This window comes from Limanda limanda, chromosome 3 (genome assembly GCF_963576545.1).
Source record: "Limanda limanda chromosome 3, fLimLim1.1, whole genome shotgun sequence".
Classification (NCBI taxonomy): Eukaryota; Metazoa; Chordata; class Actinopteri; order Pleuronectiformes; family Pleuronectidae; genus Limanda; species Limanda limanda.
In genome coordinates, this window is record NC_083638.1 from 22,505,069 (window position 1) to 22,525,053 (window position 19,985).

A 19,985-nucleotide genomic window follows, 5' to 3' on the forward strand; every position below is an offset into this window, starting at 1 on the left:
GTTGGTTTACAATGCTTTTAACCATATAACATAGCCTACTTAAACATACCCTGATGCCATAAATCAACATATGTTATATACAATGCAGGGATTACAATCTAAAACAAGGACACACCAGTACTAGGGTCAGGGTTTGTAATTACCTGTGGCTACAGCAGCACTGTTGGGCTGGCTGCTGGTGCTGCTGACATCTACATAGAGCTCATCTTCTGCTTCGGTAGACGAGGGGGAGGAAGAATCACTACTGAGCTCCTCGCTGGAACTACTGGTGCTATGGAGAAGAGCATACTTCCTACGTGCAATCACTTCACGTTTCTTCCTCTGCAGTAATAGACGCTCCTTTTGCTTCTGAGTCCGCTGACCCCCTCCAGGAGTTGTTTTCACAAAGCGTTTCCTATGCAGAGGCCGTCGGCTGTTCATACACGGCCGCTTCAGCAGCACTGGCTCAGCCTCAGACCGCACCCACTTATGAGAGCGAGTCCCCCGAGTTCGACCCAGAACAGGACGCAAGCCGTGTCCAGTGGCTCCTCCTGTTGTAAGGGCAGGAGCCTTGTTTTGGCCCCCTGTCGCTCCAGTATCCCCATCTTCCTCTGAACTGAGAGTGTCCGAGTCCCCAAATCGTAAGCTCGAGGAAGGGGAGGAAGCACAGTCACTAAAAGAGGAATCGTGATTGTGTTCATCCTCGCTGGGCTGCTGTAAAAGTTCTACCCTCGGACGCTGAGGGGTCAGCGAGCTCTCACTGATGTGGCCCTCCTTCAGTGAGCAGTCTGACGGCCCTGCCTGTTGTCCTTTTCTTTTCCTTCGTCCAGGGAGGCTGCGTTCTGAGTCTCTGTGTGTTGCTGTGTCCCTCAGAGGCCGATGCCTGGACTCACACATGGTTTCAAATTCACTGCCTGCCTTCCCAATCACCTCCATGTTGTTGGGGAAGCTCTTGGCTGCCTCCATTGGCTCTGGGTTAACCAGTGGCTCCTTCAGATGCTCCTGTCTGCTCGGGGCCTCAGATGGCACCTCACTCTTCATGGTGGCAGGTCTATCCTCACAAGGGGAAAAGGAGAGATCATTATATTAGTGGCAGAATTGAAAGTGTTTGTGAAATATCAAGATCAGTTTCACATCACAAACTAAAACAATAATAAATTATCTAAAAATAGTTTGTGTTGGTAATCAACCATTGAATACATATCTGAAAGGAATCATTAGATAACTAAACTGTAATTAATTAATTAAAACATATGCAATGAACATAGCAAGATGTCAAATCAATTAATAGATCAACTGTAGCTAAATAAACAAAAAAAAATATTTCTTATCTTTTACTTAGGATTTTACTGCGCAATCAACAACACACTAACCAAAAAACATGTAAATACACCTTTCACAACATTGTGTTATATTTGGGGAAACACTATGTTCATTCACTTACAGTCATTCTGTTTGTTAATACAACTTGACACGGCTTTTGATAAAAGACAGAAAATAAACATGCATAGGCTGAGTTAAAAGTGAAGGCTGAGTCAATACTTCTGAGCTTTATTGTTTATTCCAGGAAATGTATGAATCAGACTGGATAAAAACTGGATCATGCCAAAGGTAATATCCACAATTATATCTCGACTCATGGTTATGTCATGACACTGAGACATTTCTGTATTTGTTTGTAACTCCTAAGAGAAAGAGACTCATTTCTGCACATTGCAGTGGGACAATTTTAACAGTGGGGTAACATTTCCCAGAGCAACACCACATTCCAGCACTACAAAAAACGTTGGCAACTTCATAATAATGCAACAAAAAGTTGATATTATGATTTCATGGCTATCTTCAGAGGCCACATGGCTGAATACCCCCTCCGCCAACCAGAAGTGGTGTCAGAATTGAGAGGGGTTACAACACTTAGTACCTGCACTTCTAAATTGGCAAGAGATAAAAGGCCTGTGTGTTCTGTGCTGTCAGTAATATTGAAGCTTTTAAAGTAGTGACTAAAGGTTGGATTTTACTGGTCACTGCTTTCATGAAAACTGTGCTGTTGGTAAATGGACACCTCAGTAATACCAATAACCTGCTGCTTTCCACGCACACTGTTATAATGGAAAGCTATTGTATATTTATACATTAAGAAATAAGGATTTAGATAAAACATATATGAAAATTGTTATAGTATAATACCCAAGAACTTTAACCAATATCAATGGTGTTCTATCAAGATTTATATGAATAATAATATTAATTATAGGATTCTAAAAAACATGAACACCAATACTGACCACCCCTATCAGTTTGAACATCACAATTGAGTGTCCTAGCCAAGAAACACAGAGTTCATGTGGCTGCAAAGAGCAGATACGATTCAAAAGGATTCAAGGAGTTATCCAAATTGATGTAGATATCACTGTTGCAGATATTTCTGTGAAATTAATCCCACAGGGTGACATGTTTCCAGGAAAATTTCAGTGACTGCATTTTAGCGACAGATGGGTAAATGACACAAGAGCAGGCGTACACACTGAATGCAATTGGTGATAACACCCACAGCAAGAAGCTGAATACACTTCTTGATATGACGTAATCAGTCAAAACAAAATCACAGTACTATTACTTCAGCAAGTGATTTAAGAACATATTGTACTGACTCTTTCTATATTGCCATCTTGAAGAACAAGTGATGCAACACAGCAGAAGAAATTAAAACCTATCCTCTGTTAGACTCATTCAAATTGTTTGCTGAGTATACACAAATGAGGAAATTTTGGTGTCTTACTTCCTAACCCTGATATGAAATATTTATGTTAAATATGTTATTTTATCTACATCATAACAAAGATATTTCTGTTCAAGTAAAAATGTGACCACATTTGTGGTCATGTTTGCTGCAGCTTAACTGTACACTAGAGTGTTCATGATGTACCTATGTGATGCAGTGAGAACAAAAGGCATTGCATTCTTCCTTCATGGGTTATTTCAGAATGATGTCTTAGTTCTTAGTTGACCTGAAGCTGTAACTTTATGTTAATGGGGCTGATGTCATTGATGTTGCCAGGGGATGTTTCTCTACAGAATTTAGTGAATTCAGTGAAAAGACTGAATGTATTGAGCCTGCTATTGATAACACATGCAATAATGGTCTTTCTGTGTTTAAATACATGAGTATGAGAGTCCTTCAGATGCCACAGAGAGAGCTGCGCAATGACATGCATGAATTCTGGGGCCTCAGAGGACAGCCCTGAAGGAAGAAAAATCATCCCTAGGCATCAGGGCTGGATAATACAGATTTCTGAATAACGATGAAGAAGAGACAATGTGTGTGAGTCCAACAGAACCGGTGGGAGCAACCTGTAGAAGAGAATATATGGTGTACCAGAAATGGAGTAAAGCAATTCAAGATGTACGACTGGAGTGCTGAGCTGCTGCTAGCGATGCCCACTGAGCTTCCAGCCTTTGAAAACCCCATCACCAGCCCCTCAGATTGAACAACAAACCCCGCTGCGTGTTTCTCTTGACAGCATCGAGCCTGGCACCGGTGCTGTGCATAGTTTTCTACAACGTTTAACAATCACAATAAGCCCAGCAGCAGCTGTGCGTCCGCCTGTGCCCCACAAACGCCGCTGATGTGACTGAGGCCATGGCTACTCACGTTCACGGAGAAGCCATTAAAATGTACAAAAATCAAATGTTATGAACTCGCGTTGCGGTCCTGTTAATGAGGACTGAGGGGGACTCGGAGGGGACCCGGTAGCCAGCTCGCCTGACACATACTCCAGACAGACAGAAGACAACAAAGACAGCACGTACCTGGCTCCGATTCCTTTTTTCAGAATCTGTCACCGTCCTTTTCCGAACATGGGAGGTTAAATCCTGTGGGGGGGGGTAATAACGGCAGACGTTGGAAACCGGCGGCAGTGATCCCAATGTTACGCCGAGCAGCAACTCGACAGGCCCGCACAGAACCCGCAGGAGTCCCGGGGAGGCAGCGGCGGCGGAGAGAGAGTGAAACTGACAACAGCGTCCCGAGCTGAGCCGAGCGGCGACGGCAGCAGCAGCGGGCCCTGCTAGCTGCGAGCTAAGCTAACGCGGAGGCTAGCTCCACTTCACTCAGCAAGTACCCGATTATACTCAGCCATTTTGACCCGCGCGGCTGTTCTATCACACCGTGAGAGCTGCGGCGACATCGCTACCATGTACGTTTTTGACAAGAGAGAAGAGTCTCACAGTTAGCCCTCGACGAAGCTCCCATTCCTGCCTTGTTTACCCAGCAGGTCGTCGTTCTGCTGGATACGGCTCACGGCCACAGCTCCCGTCGTTACCCTGAGCGCCGTACGGGGGCGCCAACTCGCCGTCAGCCAGCAGCGGCTTTACGACACTTTGCGACAGTTTGAGTTAATCCAGTTTTTTTTTTATGGAAATGTACACAAATTCCACACAGAACAGTCGCATAGATCACACACGTTTTGATAAAGAGAATATAAATGTTGAAAAACAAAAACAAAGGGGATCCATACTGACCTGACTAAGAATGAGACTGAAAACCAAACACACACATAGATTCAAATGAATGGGTCAGTGCTTGAACAGCATTTCATTGTTGGAGCTGATGTATAGCCAATTTAAACTGCTTTACATACAATACTGTATGTTTGTGGTGATTCTCAGTCATAATGAGAAATTATCTGGATCTCTGGGAAGCTGTAACAGGCACTTTTCATGGTTTACCAACGCAACATTAAACAAATAAATGATTAAAAAGAAAATCATCAGCTGATGAATTGTTTATGGAAACAATATGCAATACTTAAAATTCAAATGATTAATAATAATAATAATAATCAGAGGGCCACAGCAAAGTATCAGATTAAATAGGCTGGAGAAATGACATTAAGAATCCGGGTATACAAACAGAAATAAGTATGTTAAAAATGATCATAGTCAAATGTTCAACATGCCTGACATACAGTATTTACCAATGAAAGTGAACAGGCTGGAGAAATGTTAGAATATATACGTATATGTTTTAATTTTAATTGATCAAAATGTTCACATATAAAATTTCAATATTTAGATATAATGAATATTATAGGCTTTTTGAATACAATTCATGTTCAGTAAGTGCTCAATTGACGGGTGTGGTACGTGTGGGATTCAGGAATTACACTTGATATCTGTCTCTGAAAGGTGCTCCATGTGACAGTAGGTCTTTGCAGTTTTGTCATTGGTCATATGGTAAGAAAAAGCTATGGCTTATAAGATTTACCCGAAGAAGATCCATAGAGCCATTTTCTGTTTCCACTGGGAGAAACAGGGACAGCATTTCTCCCTCACATGTTTACCTGAGGAAATTTAAACAAAAAAATGGACCAAAATATGTTTAGCGCAGGAATAATAAATCAAAGTTTCTGTACAACACAAGACGGAATTTTACTTATTTTGAAGAACTCTAGTTCGAGACAGTAGACATATTACCTGAGGTTGTTGTGACAAATCTAAGCTGGAAAAGCTAAATGTCTTTTGAGATCAAACAGCAACAGAAGAAACTGATTATAGTCCATGTAAATGTATGTGCAGGATACATGTGGGATAAAGAAAGGGGGGAATCTCCTGCTGTTTTGTCATATTAGCTCCTTCAGACTTTTTGCAAACTTAATACGGGCTTTATTATTATTACTCCCAAGTGTACAATGTTTCGGTCCTGCGGACCTTCATCTGGTAAACAGTGAGACATAGGACATTCAGACAGAAATATAGGCTACACCTCTTTGAAAGCAGCCAATCAGAGAGAATCAACTATCAGGCTCTCAGACCCACTGTTTGTTTCCATTTCACTAATTAGTAAAGATTACACACCACCAACAGTAAGGAAACTGCCTGCAATCAAGAAAGTAAAGTTAATATGAGTACAAAAGCTCATCAGCGTAACATATTACTGTTTAGGTTAACCTCTAAAAATGCCTCTAAATGGGTTCCCATTATACAAAGTACAAATCAGATAGCCATAAGCAATGACATGGCGAAATTAAAGATACATATATAAGATAAGATAAGATTATTGTTATTGTAAGTCTCTTTGGATAAAACAAGGGATATCAAATCAGGGCTGGATGAAGATAATGTACAAGCACCGACCAAATGGAGATACAAACCAAGGGATGATTTCAAAGAAAAAATGGTAAAGATAATCCTCTCAAGGCTTCAATAACTGGGTGAATAGAAACATTAAAACATTAGTGGATAACTCTGAGAATCTAATCAAAAAATGTAAGTTATCACACTATAATGTGCAAAAAAAAACACATAATTAGAAACAAAGCATTAGAAACAAAACAGCATTTTACAAAAATATATTGTCCCGATAAAATCCATCAGATCTATATAATGAGAACAAATCTACCTGATTTTTTGGTGATCAGACTAACTTTTGCATTTGATTGAAACGATTGAACAGTATTTATATGAAGATTGCTTTGAAGTTTTTGTCCTGCTTTATTTTATAGGTCATCGGTTTGTTTACATGTTGCCCGTCACTGGCTCCTCCACACCAGTAGGTGGCATCTGACGACAACGAATGAAAACAACGAAGAAGAAGAAGAAGACAGGCCAAAATCGTCCACGCATGCGCGCGGTCAGCTCAGTAATCTCGAGGTAAAATGGCGTCGGGGGCCATTTCCACGGATTCGAAGAAATTAACCGAATTAAGAGTCGTCGACCTCAAATCCGAGCTGAAGCGGAGGAGTTTGGACACTTCCGGCGTGAAGAGCGTTCTCCTAGCGCGGCTGAAACAGGTGAATGAGAAACGAGCCTGTTAGGTAGCCGAGTGGTTGCTATGCAGAGATGCTAACGCTAGCTACATCAGTGACAGGTTGGCTGCTGACCCGGTTTAGCTTTGCACGCGTCATCTTTAAAACCACACCTGGTAAACAGACGTATAAATATCTCTCGACCTAGAAACGCGTGTGAGCTGCTGGGGTTCGAATTAGCACCGGAAACGCGAAAACAACGTATTCTCCTTAAAGTTAGCATCGACAGCGAAAGGCCTCGTGACGACATGAGTAATCTGAATTTAATAAAAACAACATTAAAGCCTCACATTGTTCAATACGACACTGCATTTCCCAGAGTAAAGGCGATGTGATCGGGCTAGCTTGTTGCTTCGTGATGGATCGTTCGCACAAGCGTTTTAACTCAATAGAAATGGTTTGTTTTCCCACTGGTTGGTTACTGGGAACCCACCCTATAGGAGGCTCGGGTCCAGGTTATCCTTGTATTATACTCGATGTTCAAAAAACATACAACACAGATTTATCGATCGTTGTGTGTTTCAAGCAGCATACTTTCTAACATTCATCACATGGAACCATTTGCTTTCAAACGCGTAGCAACTGGAATTTTGGGTATCAGAGATTTTAATTTCATTAAGAATTTATCATCCGATTATTTTCTTTTAAATCAACAAGGCGTTTATTGTTATGTGAGTAAATAGGGGAACATACTTTCTACAGTTCTCCAGAGATCCAGACAATGTGTTAGTCATCCATCTAACATCAAGATATATATTTGACAAATATTCATTAAATTCGACAGTGGAAACGCTGGAACTTGCAAATATTTAGCATTTCTGCTTACAAATGATGTTTATTTTATATTTTATAACGTTTAATTGATTTTCCGTTGATTGAATGATTAGGTAAAAGCTGTAGCTGTCTTTGGTCTTATGAAAAACATTTTTAACAGATTATGTTGCCAGTTTGAATTACATGTTACTTCTAAAATGTTTTAAGGCTGTCGAGGATGAAGGTGGTGACCCCGAAAAGATGCAGCTTTCAGGTGATGCGTTACCTCGGAAAGTGGGAAAAGCTAAAGGTAATTTTTCCCTTGTTTTCACTGACGAGACAGGGTGGTGAAGCAAGTCTGTTATTTCATCCATGTTCATCTTTCTTTCTTTATTTCAACTTTCAGGGAAAAAGACGGATTCGGACGCCGACACCACCTTGGAGGAAGATGTCCTATACAAGGTGACTGGCACTGGATTCTGTTTTGAATGTTTGCCACCTGACTACTGTTTTTAGTTTTTATCCACCGTGGTCCAGATAGAAATAGAATAATTTCTAATAGCGTACATCTTGGGTAATTTTTTAGGAAGTTGTTTTAAGAGCTGGCAAAGGATTGTTTTGTTTGCCTGATCACCAAAATGAAAGGTGCTTGAATTGATATTTGTTTTTTTTTCACACTTGGTCCCTTTCAACCTTCCAAACGAACTCAGAGAAATGAGTCAGCATTTTTTGCGCATATTTGAACACTCTAAAAGAACAGAGTACGACTCGGCACGCTTAAACTCTGCATTTTGGTTCACTTAGCTTTGGCATTGGGAAAACAAAGCACTCCCGGTTTGCTTCAAGTTTTGCCATTGTATCAAAGTGATCAGTGACGGGACAATATCACTTCAAGTTTTCTGCAACATTAATTTTGTAGAAGTTACCTACGGCTGCATTACAATTATTATTATTATCAATGCTAACACTAGTATAAGTTGTTGCCAGGAAGTGTGAGGGGAAGCACTAAATATACTAAACTGAGCTTAATTTGCTGAGAAATAGTTAACAAATCGGCACACTTGCTATACAAAATGTTTTTCTTTTCCATCTAGAACTAAATAACTGAAATTTGTCAGAACTCTCTGTAAAAGGATGGAATCATTTTAATCTACACCTTGCAGCTGTGGGATTGTTTCAGGGCGTCATGAAGAAGCATATACTCATCTAGAGGGAATATTACTGAACTAATGCAATGAAAAATACTTTTCAACTTCTATACTGAACAACTTTCCTCGCTTGAAATAGTTCCTTGGGCTAACATATGTGTTCTCTTTTTTCCCCCTAGGAAACTGAAGAGTATGAATCAGAGAAGGGTATGTACGCAGGCAGTCTTAATGCCCAAAGTAAATAAGTATTAAGTCTCTTTCTTTGCAGCTAACGCCTTATGATGAGATTATTTTGTGCTTCTGCTAGCTGCTGTGGTAGGTCACAATATGCTAAAAGGAGCCATATATACAGGCTTGATGAAGACAGACTCCAGGTTTATTGGTCATTGTTACATGTATGAGGTATCGAATGTGGGTTGCCTTGACTGAGGCACCTGACTTCTTTGGAGTGCACAAAATGTCTCAAGTTAAAGAACTGTTTGCTTTGGTGGATTTCCATGCCCTCTGGCACCCAGCGTCTTACACTCCCCCTGGAGACAACAAGGGAAGGTTCACCAACAAACGGACACGCTATTACAAACAATGAATTTGAAGACACATCATTGGTGGACAGAGAAGTGACAAGTGCACCGAATACTTCACCCCCTTTACCGCAGGAATCTGGCAGCTTGTTACAGGTCTTGCCAGGTGAGGCAGCCTGTGAGTGAGGCTCATATTTGGGTAAATCAAGGACAGTTACACTCCTCAAAACAAGTCTGAGGCCTTGTGTCATTAAAGACCAAGAGACGTCATTCGTCACAGTCAACATCCATCTGACATACAGCATCGCCTAGGACTGCAGAAAACAGACTATTACAACCAAAGGGACACAAACATTTTGACTACAGTTGGGTACATTTGACAGGACACATCCCAGCAGATTGGATTTGATGATGATTGTCCTGAAATCTGCTGATCACACCAAAACGTCATTCATTATTGACGAGATGTTGGACGATGTTGGACGATGTTTGAGATGTTTGCCTAAAATCAGATGACTTTCCACGGACTGATGCCATGCATTTTGTGTAATGCACAAAACTGAAGGATGAACTGATGGCTTTTCCTCCTTATGTGTGCTTGGCCCAAGATTCCCATCTGGAGAACTATTACACATCATGGGGAAACATCCGGACTCGCACATTCAGTATGAATTGAAAGTGAACCAGCTCATGACAAGTCAAGAAATGAAGATCACCGAATCGTCAACATTTTCAGTGAAGATTGTGTGTTTAGTGTCTTCCTATGGTGTCTACGCCCTCGATGACCATTCACACTAAATGTGCTTTCTATTCTACTTTTTAGGTGAATGAATATGCGACATGAATGTTAAAAGCTGTTTTGCCATGTTTATCCTATTAACTCCCTCAGATGTAACTGATACAGATGATGGTACTCGCGAAAATTCTAAGCCTGCACAGAGGGAGGATAGCCTCACTCAGTCTGAGGCTGAACCAGAGCCTGAAGCTGTGGCGGCTGAGGCTGATTCAGAGCCTGAGCAAGAGGTGGATGCGGAGACTGAGCCCGAGGTAGACGCGGAGACTGAGCCCGAGGTAGACGCGGAGACTGAGCCAGAGGTCGATGCTGATGCTGACCCCGACGAGGATGACGACGCTGACCCCGACATGGATGACGATGCTGACCCCGACATGGATGGGGAGGCTGAGCCAGAGGTCGAGCTCGAACTGGCTCGGATGGATTCTGACGCCGAAGCCATGAATTCCTCTAAAGATGTAGAGGACGATCACCTATCCGTCTCAATCCCAAATGAAGATGCCATCACCCTAGATGTTGATGGTGACGATCTCCTGGAAACAGGTAAACATGTGAAACTTCCAGATGCCGAGAAGGGCACAGATGAGCCAGATGCCTCTGCTGATACGGGCCCAGATGATGACATGAAGGATCAAGAGACAGACGGCCACAGAGATGGTAAGAAAGACGATGGATCCAGGTGTGAGCCCACGAAGAAAGACAGCAGAGAGTCCTTGAAGAAAGCTGACACGGGAGATAAAGAAAAAGACTCTGGGAAGAAAGGCCCCTCCACTACTGGGGCATCAGGTCAAGCAAAGAGGTTTGTCTTTCTATGTCAGTTCTTTGATACTACTACCAAGTCCAGCTCACTAAGAACGCACCATTGTGGGTAGCCTCAAGATTTTTTTCGCATAAGGGAAAAGTTCACTGATGTACCTAATCCTGCCATTTACTACTTTGATGTATTTTTGTGAAGTTGGTTAAATTCTACATAACCAGGAGATGAAAAAACACCTTATTTTGTTACTTTGACGTTTCCAGAAGTTTTAAAGCCCTTTCCAGATTCCACACAAGGCATTGTAAACGAGCATTAGTCCCCAAGATGACAGTTTTTTTTCTTTTTGGCCAAAACATTCACTGAAGTTGAACAAAGCTCCGAAGATATCATTGGTCCAGGGAATAAATTGGCTGACAACCTGACCCATCTCACCTCTGGAAAAGCAATGAAGCCTTTCAGTCCTTGATTCAGATCCACTCTTTGCCTACAGGATTTCTTTTTCTGAAAAGTACTAAATATGTTGCTGTTTTTTTCCCACAAGACATACGTCTCTCACTTTACACCTTGGTTTTATTTATCTGCGCTCATTTTCATCTGTTTGTTGTTGCAACATTTGCTCCATAGCTCTTCAAGGGACCGAGATGGAAAAGACGACAAGGGTAAGATATTGTCCAAACCTTCAAAATAAAACCAGGAAATCACTTTTGACCAGTTGATATAGTATCTTGTGTGTTCTGGCAAACCTCTTAATCAGGAGTCGCTAGCAGCAACGGTTCGTCTCGTAACATCTGGGTGAGCGGCCTGTCCTCCAACACCAAAGCAGCTGATCTAAAAAATCTGTTCGGCAAATATGGGAAGGTAAATAATGTGGAGTTAGTTGTTTCTTATTTTGAATACGTCTGAAATTATTGGTCATAGAAGAATGTTAAACACATTTTGCTGCCTACAGGTTCTGAGCGCCAAGGTGGTTACAAATGCTCGCAGTCCTGGTTCAAAATGCTATGGCTTGGTGACGATGTCGTCCAGTACAGAGGTGACACGTTGCGTCTCCCACCTTGACTGCACAGAGCTCCATGGACAGCAGATATATGTGGAGAGGGTAAGTTAGTAATCAGCTAAATGGTTTCTGACCAGAACTTGACTAATCCAATGCTATCCTTTTATTGATTGAATAATATCTGCCATGCGTCCTTTATTTAATATTCTGCTGTCGTTTTTCAGGCCAAAAATGATCCATTCAAAAAAGAGCCTTCAAAGAAAGAAGCAGAGGACAAAGCAAGTTCCAGCAAAACAAGTGACAAGCGCAGTTCCACAGGGATGAAATGGACGAACAAGTGAGTGACATAATAAGTTGAACAGTAATGCCTTTACGTGAGGACAACAAGATATTAAATGTGCTTTCAATCTAACAGAGCCCAGCCGCCTTACAAGAAGGAAGACAAGAAACCTGATAAATTGTCAGAGAAGGACAAAGATTTATCCAAGAAACAGGAGGTGAAAAGTGGAAAATCTGACTCGGTTTCATCCAACTCGGGACCAGATTCTCTGAAGAAAGACGACAGAAAATATGGCCGTATGTTTTATTCCTCTTTCCATCACCAATTTCAAGAATTCAGTTAATCATTCAGCATGGCCTTTTGTTGTAAATAATCTTTCTCTCTTTCTAGGGACAAAAAGCCCATGCAAGGTGATGGCAGTAGATTATAACAGAGGAGATCCCAATTTTGGCAGAATGAGACCTTTCAGAAGAGGAAGGTATTTTGAGAGGGTAAGACCTTTTATTTATATTATTATATTTAATGTAAATATTTTATATAGTCTAACTTTAAATGGGAGCTATCAAATGAAAAAACGTTTTTATGTACTTTTCAGCCTCCAGTCAACATGAATTTTCAGAGGCGGCCTAAGTGGTTGATGCCTCCTGAAGAGGTATGAAGCTCCTGATACGAGGGACACACACGTCTGTCTTTTCATTTACTGTGCTTCACCGATGAGGTTCTACAACTATAATTTCTCTTCTCTCCTAGTTTGAGATGTTCAAAGAAAAACCGCGACCTTTCATGAACAAGGGAGAAGAAAATGACATCCTGCCTTTCGAGAAGATGAAAGAGCAGAGGATGCGTGAGCGAATGGCTCGCGTAGACCGGGCTCGCAGGGCCATGGAGCTGCGCAGGTATCCTGGAGCAACACCCATTTTGTAGACTCAAAATTTAGTTGCCTTTTTGTATTCTGCAGTTTTAAAATACGACATGTTTTCACGTTTGTAGGCGGCGGGAAATTGCTGAACAAGAACGACGGGAGCGTGAACGTGTCCGCCTTTTGCGAGAGCGTGAAGAAAGGGAGAATCTGCTCAGGGAGCGCCAGAGACTGGAGATGGAAAGACAAAAACTGGAGAGGGAGCGCTTGGAGAGAGAGAGACTCGAGAGAGAAAGAATACGCATTGAGCAGGTACAGTGAGCATAGATACATTTGCCTGTTTGTAAAAGTACCCATATTTGCAGTCAAATGTTTATCTTCAACTGGAAACTGTCCACCTCAGAGATGAATGATGTGTACTATTTCATTATTTCAAACCGTATTATCTCAAATAAGCAGTGTAAAACCATTTGTCAATTAAGCACCCCCTTCAAAAAAAAATTAGTCCGGGGGAAAATAAGAATGGATTAAACTCCTACAGACAGTAAAATAACTCGTATTGTCAGTTAGCTTGTAATTTAGCACTTCTTTACAAATGCTTGTAGCTAGAACAATATCCACATTGCCTAGTAATTGATTTGAATTCGAATATTTCAATATAACCTCCTTCAGGAACGGCGTAAAGAGGCAGAGCGCATGGCACGCGAACGCGAGGAGCTGCGGAGGCAGCAGGAACAGCTCCGCTACGAGCAAGAGAAGAGGAACAACCTGAAAAGAGGCCGTGAAGTGGAACACGGGTACACACTGTTTGAATGTCCCTCAGTAGTTTGGTAGTTTTACCTGTCACTTTTTCAAGCTATTCCCTGGTTTGGTTTGCTGCTTTGGTTTTGTCAAGGGGTTTTACTTGTTAAAATTGACATGGATGCATAACCCTCTCTAAGCACGTTATAGACCCTTGGTATCCTGGTAACTGTCCAGTATTACCGCTCAGATGCGTCTTCACTCCCCCGCTCACCTGCACTCACTTCACACATTAACAATGAACACCGTCACTAATCAGAAGTAGTAAGGACACTTACAGTACTTGAAGTTTCCTTTGTTGGTTTGATTCACACATTTGCGATCACCGGCCACAGGTGAGACTTGGGACGCACAGCCGGGACATCAGTGTTAAAGTGACCAGAACGATACGGATTCATGATCCGACGCCATCGATTAATAACTAAATAAATGTGATCATTCTTGTTTGTGTGAAGAGTAACAGATACGGGCAGACATGCGTGCACACTCCTGCAGGAAAGAGGCAGCTCGGGATGTTTAAACAACGCAGTGTTTTAACTTAAACATTACAAAAGAATCAACGCCCTGTTTACCCAGGAACATAAATATGATTTCAGCAGATTTTCTACGTGTCACGAACCCCCCCCAAAACGAAAACCAATACTAGGCAAAACGCTGATCTTGACAGAAGTGATGCATTGAGTTGTTTCTATTTATGCCCATTGCTCATGAGGTGTGGCTGTATGTGTTGTTGCAGTCGGAGGGACGATCCCTATTGGAACGGCAACAAGAAGATGCCGTCAGACTCTGATGTCCGCTTGAACCAAGGCTCAAACTACAACCGTCAGCAGAACCGCTTTACAAACTTCAGCCCCCGGGAGAGGGGACGTTTTCCAGAAGGTGGCGTCGAACAGACCAACACGTACGACAGGTACAAGATGTGGTGAACTGGTTTTCTCTTAAGATACCATTAGCTTTGTTTCGGTGTTTGTCTCCTTGGACAAAAATGAAGATATATCTGAACCAACTGCAGCCACTGAACTTTCATTCCCACTCGTCCTAAAATGAGCTTTGAAAAGACATCAGTCAGACGAACCTCCTGAATCAGCGGGTGACACTCTTCTCATGTTTCCACACAGATCTGTGTCAAGTGTCCTCCACCTATTTAAACAACATGAAGGCATCTGTATGATTACTTCACAACAAAATCACATCCACACTAAGGAATAGTTGCATAAAATCAGTTCTATAGGCCTTACCCAAAAAATATTCTGCAGTTTGAAAAGTGTCTGATCGGAGTTTAGTCTTTTGCAAACAATGACTACTTATAAATCTGACTGACAGATATTTATGTTGCCTTCTGGCTCATTTGACATTTCATTCAAAAAATGTATTCCCATTCTGTTCTTGGTTTTCTTGCCAGACGTAACCGATTTGATGGTGAGCCAGAGGCAAAAAAGAGTCGACCCGCTCCTCACAGAGAGGGCTCCGGCTTTGAGCGCTACCCTAAGAACTTTGAAACAGTCCGCAGAGCTGAGCCGCCTCCTCCTCAACGCAGTGAACTCAGGGACACGGACCGCAGGGACAGAGATGAAAGACGACCTGTGCCCATGCAAGCTCGCCCAATGGGAGCCAGAGCGGGAATGCCTAGCATGTCACACAACCGTTCACCCAGGGATGGAGGGCATGGATGGAAGAATGATGGAGGGATGAACGCCAACAAAGGAGACATGCGGTAAAAGAAGAGACTTTGACACTTGAGACATTTTTTATCTTTGTAATACGTGAAAAGTAATGCATTTTAAACCTGATTTGTGGTAATGCTTGGTTGAGCAGAGGACAGATGCGCATGCGACCTGAGCGCTCCGCTCGAGAGGTTCCAGGTCCTGTGCTCAGAGGAGGCTCTTCGGCCAGCCGGGGGCGGAGCAGCTTCAGTGATCGAGATGGAATAAGACCCATGGTGATGAGTAATCAGGTCAGCCCATGTTTTAATGAAACTCTTAAATTCTCTTTTACCTGACCTGGTATTTACAGGTCATGTATAAAAGGTTTAAGGTTATCTAAAGTCTTTGAATTTAAAAAAACAAACAAACTCCAAATCTCCTTGCTGGAGGTATTTAATCAGCTCAGTTGAGACCAAATTTGTCAACTTAAGCTGTAGCTGACACACACATTTAACAGATCTCTTCTCTCCAGTCGTTCAGCTCCAGCCGCCAGGTCGTGGTGGAGCGTCACAGCAGGGAGCCGGGCGGGAGGAAGGAGTGGCACGGCGGCTCAAGCTCCCAGCGCGGCGGCTTCTCTGACAATCACAGGATGGGAGACACTCGCAGCAGCATGATGTCGGCCTCCAGGTATTACAGATGTGTAAATAAATGATGACAGAAGTGACTCTTGTTCCCAGCAGACTTTGACATCACGTTTTTTTTTATCTCTCTGCAGTCACTCTTCATCTGGAATGAACCGAATTGTGCAGATCACCAGCAACTCTATTTCCAGCAGTGGCAACGTGGGCGGATTCAAACCCTTCAAATCGACACAGCGGCAGTTCTAACTGCAGCCATACCCTGTAAAGCCACTTTAAAGCACCTGGAACATTTCAGAACTCTTTATTTTTTAGGATATCAACTGTTTTAGGTGGTACATTTGTAGCCGCGAGGTTGACTACTTCATTTTATTTTGTATAGACAAGTGTTTACCTAAGTGTAGGGTTTTCCTGACAGTTGTGCTGTTACCAATAAACAACCCTTGCACATGTTTTACTTATATTTAGGAAAATATTGTACAGCCCTAGGTCTTTGTAAGTAAAGTTTTCCAGTGATGTTATGATCTTCTCTAATTGAGTGTTGTATGTACATTTTCAATAGACCAGTGTCTCACATGGTTTCCCTGTGTACCGTCTAATTTTAGTGTATTATAGAGCTCCCTCAGTGATGAGCGTTCACTTACTTGGATGTTTATTTGTCAGAAAACATGAGGCAGGACACCGCAAGATTCATACTTTGTGTTACTTTGGAAACATTTGATTCTTAAATAACGGGCACTGTAGCAGACATTCCTCTCAAAGGCCATAAATTAAATTACACAGGCCAGTGTCTCTGAAATATATTCTGACTTTTAAGTGTGTTGCTGCATGGCATTCACTCAAGTCTTTCAAAGGACTATCGCACCGTTTCTTTAGTTGCTCATTGTTATTGAAGTTATCCTGTATTCAGTCAGTTTTCAGGTTAGACTGATTTTGTAAGATGTATGATATCATGGCTTTATACCATATGTTACAAACAAGAAGTTCTCTGATGGCAGCATATAAAATGTGTGAAAAAGTTGGTACACGACAAAAGGTGCATTTTGACATAGTTGACCGGTTGATTCTGTAGTGGAGGAACCATCATTTATTTCAATTTAATTTATTTTCTCGTTTTCTTTTTATACCTGTCGTTTCTTTAATCCTTTTGTATTTGGACCAGTGCCCCAAACCCAGGGCTGCCATGCTCCTACTCATAACTCACCTACTCATACTCTTTACCTACACATCTGCTGTAAATGGTTGACAAAGCTTGATTAAACTACAACAAAACTTAGACTCAGAGGGACTTGTGCTGATTGTTGGGTCATGGTAGCTGCTGTTTCCTCTTTTCACCTTGTGTTGGTTCTCTGTAAACTCAGTTTATTAGTTACACACTGGTACTTGGCAGCTTCATTGCCTTCTATAAACAGTCAAGTGTTCGTTCTCATACCTGAACAGTATATGTAGTCATTTTAAATCATAGTTTAGTTCTGGAATATGTATCAGGATTAACACAAATAATTGAGGTCTTAAAACTAGTATGTTGGAGGTTTACACTACAGTGTAGAACATGAAGTTGATGTGGGTTTCTGACAGGACCGTCACAAAAAGTCCTTTAATCTGTCGTACCTTATACATACAAACGGAGACTACAAAATAGGAAAGATAAGTTAATTGAGTGCTTTTCAAAACCACCATTTTTTTAGTAATTCGCAGAGAGATTAGTGAAAATATTTTAAAAGGATGGAAATCCTGGATCCACACATTTCATTTTTTTTTTCTTGGTCCAGGTCCCATCCTTCCATCAAGTTCCGTGGAAATCAGTTCAGTAGTTTGATTGATTTGAATAATACTAACCAACAAACCAATCAGACATGGTTAAGAACTACCTCCTGGGTGGAGATAATGAATTGAGTTGAATCCTGTCAAAGCAGCAGAAAATGCAAACTTTGTGAAATTGGTTCTTGAAGGATAAAAAGTGGAGGAATAAGATGCGACAGAGGTAAATAAATAATTGACACTGAAGTTACATTGTGAACAACAAAGTGATCGGCTGACTGATTACAAATGACGACACCGAAACCAATGATTGATCTTATTCTTTTATTATCCTCTTAACTTCTAATCAGGTTGAATGTCCCTCGTCTATAAGGCATTTTGTTATATATTTATAACCATATACAATATGTGACTGTAATGTGAAAGGCTACATACATTATTTGGTCATTTATGTAAATAGATGAACATTGAAATCAACACAAATGAGTAACCTCCCATATTCACAACCCCATTCCTTTTTGCTTGTGTGTTGTGTTGAAATATAAACACTATGAGCCGCACAGTTGAAATGATATTCCTGGAGGGGGAGGGGGGGGAGCCGACGATTTTGTTTCTCTTAACCCTAATCTGTTCGGGCCACACGATAATGCACGAGCACCACAAAGTCTAATGTGGCCGTCTGATATTGCAATAGATTGATCAGCACTGTGGACGTCTGTCTCGCACAATAAGAACGGACAAGACCCTCTGCTACATACAGTCAGACGCTCGAGCCTCATGAAGCAGCCCCCTTTTTTTGTTGTGTGTTTTAGTTTGGGTGCGTCGCCCTCGTTTGTGGACATCATGTGGTTAAATTATGGGACTGGTCTGGACTAATCACCTGAATTAGAGGTACACCTACACCAGTGTTTTTTGCTGATTGAATGGATTCCAGCGTTGTCTTCGTGCTTTGTAGAAAACTGCTTTAAATGATGTGCATGTAGCTACTGTTGTCATCCATTACGCCCTTCACCACCCACGAGCTGTGTGCTTGTACTCGGACCTTTGAATTGGTCGAGTCTGGTGTTGGTGTACCGCTAACCTGAATATATCAAATTGCATTAAGTTCTACTGAAGTGGAGCTATCATGTTGTTGTCTTTTAACAAATGTACTCATGTCATTTGAAGCCAAAACATTTAAAAAGCCCTTTCATACTTTTACAAATGAATAGGCTTTAAGATCGACCACTCGAGATTATTCTTTTGTCCATTATTCCTTCTTTTTTTTCTTTTAAAAAAGGTACCAATAGAACAATAGCACTCTTGCACAATTTCTGTTCTGTATAAAATGAGGTATGTTTCTCTTCTGTTAGTGCATATAAATGTAACAGTGCAAAACCAATTACAACGATTATATGTTCAACAACCACCTTGTCAAAATACTACTTTTACAGCATTAACCCCACCATCACTTTTACAAGGCATACAAGAAACCACGCCGAGACACTGAACACACAATATCCTTCTGATCGATTCGTCATTGGGGGAAACAAACACGTTACAACAGAAAGTATTCAAATTCTGGTAATAATGACTCGGGATAGCAAGAAAAAGCACAAGGTATCTGAAATAAAACAATAAACAATAATAAGAAGAATGTGTGGCTCCATGTTCTTTTCACTCTTACAAACACCAACCAAGTCAAATTGAACCCAAAATTGCCCAAAGTGAAGTTTCATTTAAACCTAAACTTCCACTGGAATGATAAATCAGTGTGTTCACTTGATGGGCTGAGACGCAAATGAGGTGAAACTCGGTAAAGACAAGAATAAATGGAAAAGAAAAAAATATTGCCACAAAGCCGCCCTGTTGCCTTCTGGCTTTCACCTTATGATTATATCTCAGCTGCACGGGAAATAAAACAACTACTAAGGAGTCAATGAAACGTGTACATACTTAACGATGTTCCTTAACCCTGTCCAAGGAAGGAGTTTATTTTTCTTTACATAGTCCAACTTTACACAAAAGGGAGCAGCTTTAAGTCAACCCTATTTTTTTTAGCGTGACGTTCACCCAAAAGGGTCTTAAATAATAATAGTGTTGAGTCCTTCAAAGTGTCAAATAGTAGTTATGATCATACACACACACAGACAGACACTTAAAGTTGTGACGGACAAAGTGGATACAGGCCGAGGAACTGTGCCATTACAAAGAATACCATTTGAAAAAGACACTCAAGGATATATGTCCCTTCAGTAAAAGGCCTGAGA

At 41.4% G+C, this 19,985-nt stretch overlaps 2 protein-coding genes across 3 annotated transcripts in view; one reads left to right on the plus strand and one right to left on the minus strand.

Moving 5' to 3' along the window:
• The window catches only part of rnf111 (ring finger protein 111), a 28,159-nt gene extending 23,879 nt beyond the window's left edge, over positions 1 to 4,280 (minus strand). For both annotated transcript variants that reach the window (XM_061068305.1, XM_061068304.1), the window contains exons 1-2: positions 3,790 to 4,280; positions 144 to 1,030 (exon numbers count right to left, since the gene is read on the minus strand). In XM_061068305.1, the coding sequence (XP_060924288.1) occupies positions 144 to 1,020 (877 nt within the window). In that variant the 5' untranslated portion in view covers positions 1,021 to 1,030; positions 3,790 to 4,280. The remainder of the gene's footprint in view (positions 1 to 143; positions 1,031 to 3,789) is intronic.
• Positions 4,281 to 6,618: 2,338 nt separating this feature from the next.
• Positions 6,619 to 17,249, plus strand: sltm (SAFB-like, transcription modulator). The gene is made up of 20 exons (XM_061067766.1): positions 6,619 to 6,770; positions 7,767 to 7,848; positions 7,945 to 8,000; positions 8,866 to 8,893; positions 10,097 to 10,799; positions 11,382 to 11,416; positions 11,512 to 11,615; positions 11,707 to 11,856; positions 11,979 to 12,091; positions 12,170 to 12,330; positions 12,425 to 12,525; positions 12,630 to 12,686; positions 12,785 to 12,930; positions 13,025 to 13,205; positions 13,566 to 13,690; positions 14,431 to 14,604; positions 15,097 to 15,408; positions 15,510 to 15,648; positions 15,870 to 16,024; positions 16,113 to 17,249. The coding sequence occupies exons 1-20, from the start codon at positions 6,636 to 6,638 to the stop codon at positions 16,222 to 16,224; spliced, it is 3,069 nt and encodes a 1,022-aa protein (XP_060923749.1). The 5' UTR covers positions 6,619 to 6,635; the 3' UTR covers positions 16,225 to 17,249.
• The last annotated feature ends 2,736 nt before the right edge of the window (positions 17,250 to 19,985 follow it).

Bases quoted from the DNA above. Each gene is read 5' to 3' on its own strand.
- sltm (XM_061067766.1), top strand. From the start codon at position 6,636: ATGGCGTCGGGGGCCATTTCCACGGATTCGAAGAAATTAACCGAATTA. The intron at 10,800-11,381 runs GTTTGTCTTTCT...TTTGCTCCATAG, and splicing joins GCATCAGGTCAAGCAAAGAG to CTCTTCAAGGGACCGAGATG. The intron at 15,409-15,509 runs GTAAAAGAAGAG...TTGGTTGAGCAG, and splicing joins GCCAACAAAGGAGACATGCG to AGGACAGATGCGCATGCGAC.